This window comes from Sinocyclocheilus grahami, unplaced genomic scaffold, assembly GCF_001515645.1.
Source record: "Sinocyclocheilus grahami isolate Dianchi unplaced genomic scaffold, SAMN03320097.WGS_v1.1 scaffold396.1, whole genome shotgun sequence".
In the NCBI taxonomy this organism is placed as follows: Eukaryota; Metazoa; Chordata; class Actinopteri; order Cypriniformes; family Cyprinidae; genus Sinocyclocheilus; species Sinocyclocheilus grahami.
This window is the reverse complement of record NW_015505575.1, coordinates 453,528-457,144: the sequence shown is the minus strand read 5'-3', so window position 1 is coordinate 457,144 and position 3,617 is coordinate 453,528. Positions and strand designations below refer to the sequence as shown.

The window sequence follows — 3,617 nt, the reverse complement described above, 5'->3', positions numbered from 1 at the left end:
GACTATTTTTTTCATGTTAAAATTAAATGATTTCAAATATCAGTATTCAATGTTTTATGTTAAAAACAAAACTTTAGGCCTATTTATGCATCTGTAATTGCAGGTTAAATGCATCCATGTCCCCTCTGAGATACATTAAACTGTAGGCTAAATGCCATTTCAGATACAGATTCCAGAAATGTTTTCTTATGTTGGAATGAAAGACCCCTCAACCCCAGCTGCAATGATTTTTCCTCCAGTGCACATAGTTGTTCATCTTCTGCCAAACATTGTGAACCTCAACCGTTTTCATACCCACTCTAGTTTTTTTTAGACTTTACCGATTCCTTCTGTCTGTTTGTGGAAATATTTTGGGACATACTGTCAAACACTTTTCATTCAGAGACAATTTTTTTTAAAATCCTCATTATTATTACTATTATTATTGTTGTTGTTGTTGTTATGTGTTTATTTATTTTTCCAGCATTGGTGTTTATGGCAGAAACAAAACCGTGTCTAAAGGACTAAACTAAACTATATAAAATTTCCACCTGTTTGGATTACACAGTTTTAACATAAACTAATAAACTTACTGTGATGACTGTCAGTCATATATGAATGAAACTGGGATAATACAATACATGCATTTGATTTAATTTAAATAATAATACCTTACCTGTTTCATTAATGTAATACTGACAAATATGCATCACATTAAGTTTATTAGTTTATATTATAAAAATGTTATATGCAATTTAAAAAAAAGAAAGAAGATAACTTAAATTTATTATATGAATTAAATGTATGCCTGAAGATTTTAATGAGCGTATGTAGCTCAGTAGGCTTTGGAAGAGCTGATCTCACCTGTGCTCCTGCAGCTCTCCATGTCAGGTTCGAGGGCCCAGCCATCATAGCAGGAACACTTCACATTGAACTTGTCCTGTTCACAGCGCTGGCTGCACTTCAGGTGTTTGGCACAGAAGCCCTGGATCTGACACGTCTTGTTGTCAGTGCCCAGTTCCATTCCCAGTGGGCACGAGCACAGAATGCCCTCTCCCGGGGCCACTGTACAGTTATGGCTGCAGCCACCGTTGTCCAGAGAACACAGATCTAAACCAAAAGAAACATTGCAGTTAGACAGTAAAAACAAAGGAAGGTTGACACGATAACACAATATGTGATCCTGGAGCACAAAACAAGTCTTAAGTCGCTGAGGTATATTCGCAAATTCGAATAAATAAAAGTGAAAATACTCAACCGCAGGCCATTCAAGACGTAGATGAGTTTGTTTGTTCATGGAAACAGATTTTGAGAAATGTACAATTGCATCACTTCCCTAGACGTTCATTGATGGACTGGAGTGGTGTGAATTACTTGTGGATTATTGTGATGTTTTTATCAGCTGTTTGGACTCTCATTCTGACGGCACCCATTCACTGCAGAGCATCCATTGCTGAGCAAGTGATGCAGTGCTACATTTCTCCAAATCTGAAGAAACAAACTCATTTACATTTTGGATGGCCTGAGGGTAAGGACATCTTCAGCAAATATTATTTTTTTAAATTTCCATAAATTAGAACTTGACGTTTGTGTAGCCGACAATGCAGATTTTTAAAACACCAATACCAGTATCAGGCACCACTAATTATATAGTATAATGGTATCAGTGTGAGTGTTTCCATCCACGTCCTGCTAGTGTGAGTTTCAGTCTGCACTCAATGAGCATCATCTCAGGCTTCATCGAGCCTCATGTAACAGTGATGAATCTTACCACAGAGTTTCTCATCGGAGCCGTCGGGACAGTCGTCTTTGCCATCACACAGTTTCTCGGCGGGCAGACAAATGCTGGTGTCATTGGCACACACGTGATGGGAGAGTTTACACACCAGCGCCTCACAGTTATCTTCATCAGAGTTATCTTCACAATCACTGTCACCATCACATACCCAAGCCTTACTGATACACCGCGCTACACCACAAACACACACAGAATATGATTGTTAACTGACAAAAGTAACTACAAAGAAGACGCTTAAAGACCTTGTGAACAATGAACTCTGGGAATCTTTTCTTCATACATTATAAAGTGAATCATACTTTTTACTTAAAAGTAATAATATTTCACAGTAAAAGTTACTGTTACCTAACTACCTTTTCATTCAAATACTAGATTCTTATTCCATTAAGATTCCTAAAGCTGTTTAAATAAAAATGTTATTGGTGTAACAGAACTGAAACATATAGTACTGTGCAATGTGACCCATGTGTATTAAATATGAATATTAAATGGTTATATATATATATAACCATATATATAATATTAAATATATGAAATATCTTAACATAAATACATCATTGTATACAATGCACTTTTTGAATATATACATGGTTTAACAATGTACTTATATTTAAAAAAAATAACGGCATGTAATTACATCTATAATTAATTTCTCTAATATAAAGTGGGACCAAATATTTTACTATATGTTTTGCTACAAATGAACCTCTGGAAACAATTGTGAGCGATGACTCAATTGATTTGGCCAATTGTTTTCATTACAACAACATCTGCATGAATCAATTTGCTATTATAAACTGAATACCCAAGAATACTCTAAAGAGAGAGAGGACATTTTACGAGAATGTTTTATTATTGCCTCCACTGATTTGTTTTTGAGTCACTTTGCATTTTATTCTGAAAACATTACCAAGAGTGTGATGATTATGACCCATTCACTCGTAACTCAGTCTACTCATGGATCACTGAATCTCAAAATAAGATAATTAAACTGAGAACATATAACGTATATTTTCTGCATCATTACCAGAGTCCCTGCAGCCAAACTTTACTGCTGGATCACACATGTGTGTTACACCCTCGCAGTTCTTCTCATCGCTCAGATCCATGCAGTCAGTGTCTCCATCACACCGCCAGCGGAGGGGAATACACAAACCATCCACACGACACTGGAACTCATCTGTGTGACAGCCGCCGGGAGGACGGGTTGCTGTGGAGAGGAAAACAAACATTTAAACAGAGATTGTATGGCAATATCCAAACAACTAAAATCCATAGGTTCCCATTCAGTCAGTCACGTTCTACGTTACGTCAGTGACTGACGAATTGGGATCTCGCCCGAGAGCCCAATCACCTTCGAGTGTAAACTAAACAAGCCAATGACAGTTGGCGTGCGTGTTTCGCCACGCGCACCCCGCCCCGCAGCACGGGTATAAAAGGAGAGCGCGTGCAAACGCACATCAGCTTTTCGCTTCGCAGCCGAGCCTTCTCAGGACAAATCTCCGCGAGTGTTTGGAAGAAACAGCTGGCGTTGGTGTTACGGCACGTCAGCGGGGTTGCCATTCAGTGCTGCTCATCTTCGGCGTGCTGCAGCTGCCATTCTGCGGTCTCGCTGCGACCTCCCCTGGGCGCTTCAGCGCTCTCTCTAAAAGAGTGTTTCCTTTTTTTCCTAAAAGAGCAAATGTCTAAAAGAGCTCCACGAGTGACGGGCGTCTTTTTAAAGATGGCTTCCCGCTCGTGCATTTCTGGATGTGGTCGTTTCCTGCCTTCATCTGACGGTCATGATCACTGCCTCTCGTGCCTGGGCTTACAGCACGCTGAAGCAGCGCTCATGGATGAG

The 3,617-nt window shown here is 39.2% G+C and overlaps 1 protein-coding gene across 1 annotated transcript in view; it reads right to left on the bottom strand.

The window, feature by feature from the left end:
* LOC107550324 (low-density lipoprotein receptor-related protein 1-like) overlaps positions 1 to 3,617 on the bottom strand; it is a 112,802-nt gene that overhangs the window by 29,066 nt on the left and 80,119 nt on the right. The window contains exons 21-23 of the mRNA XM_016231596.1: positions 2,805 to 2,987; positions 1,751 to 1,948; positions 844 to 1,089 (exon numbers count right to left, since the gene is read on the bottom strand). Coding sequence (XP_016087082.1) covers positions 844 to 1,089; positions 1,751 to 1,948; positions 2,805 to 2,987 — 627 coding nt within the window. The remainder of the gene's footprint in view (positions 1 to 843; positions 1,090 to 1,750; positions 1,949 to 2,804; positions 2,988 to 3,617) is intronic.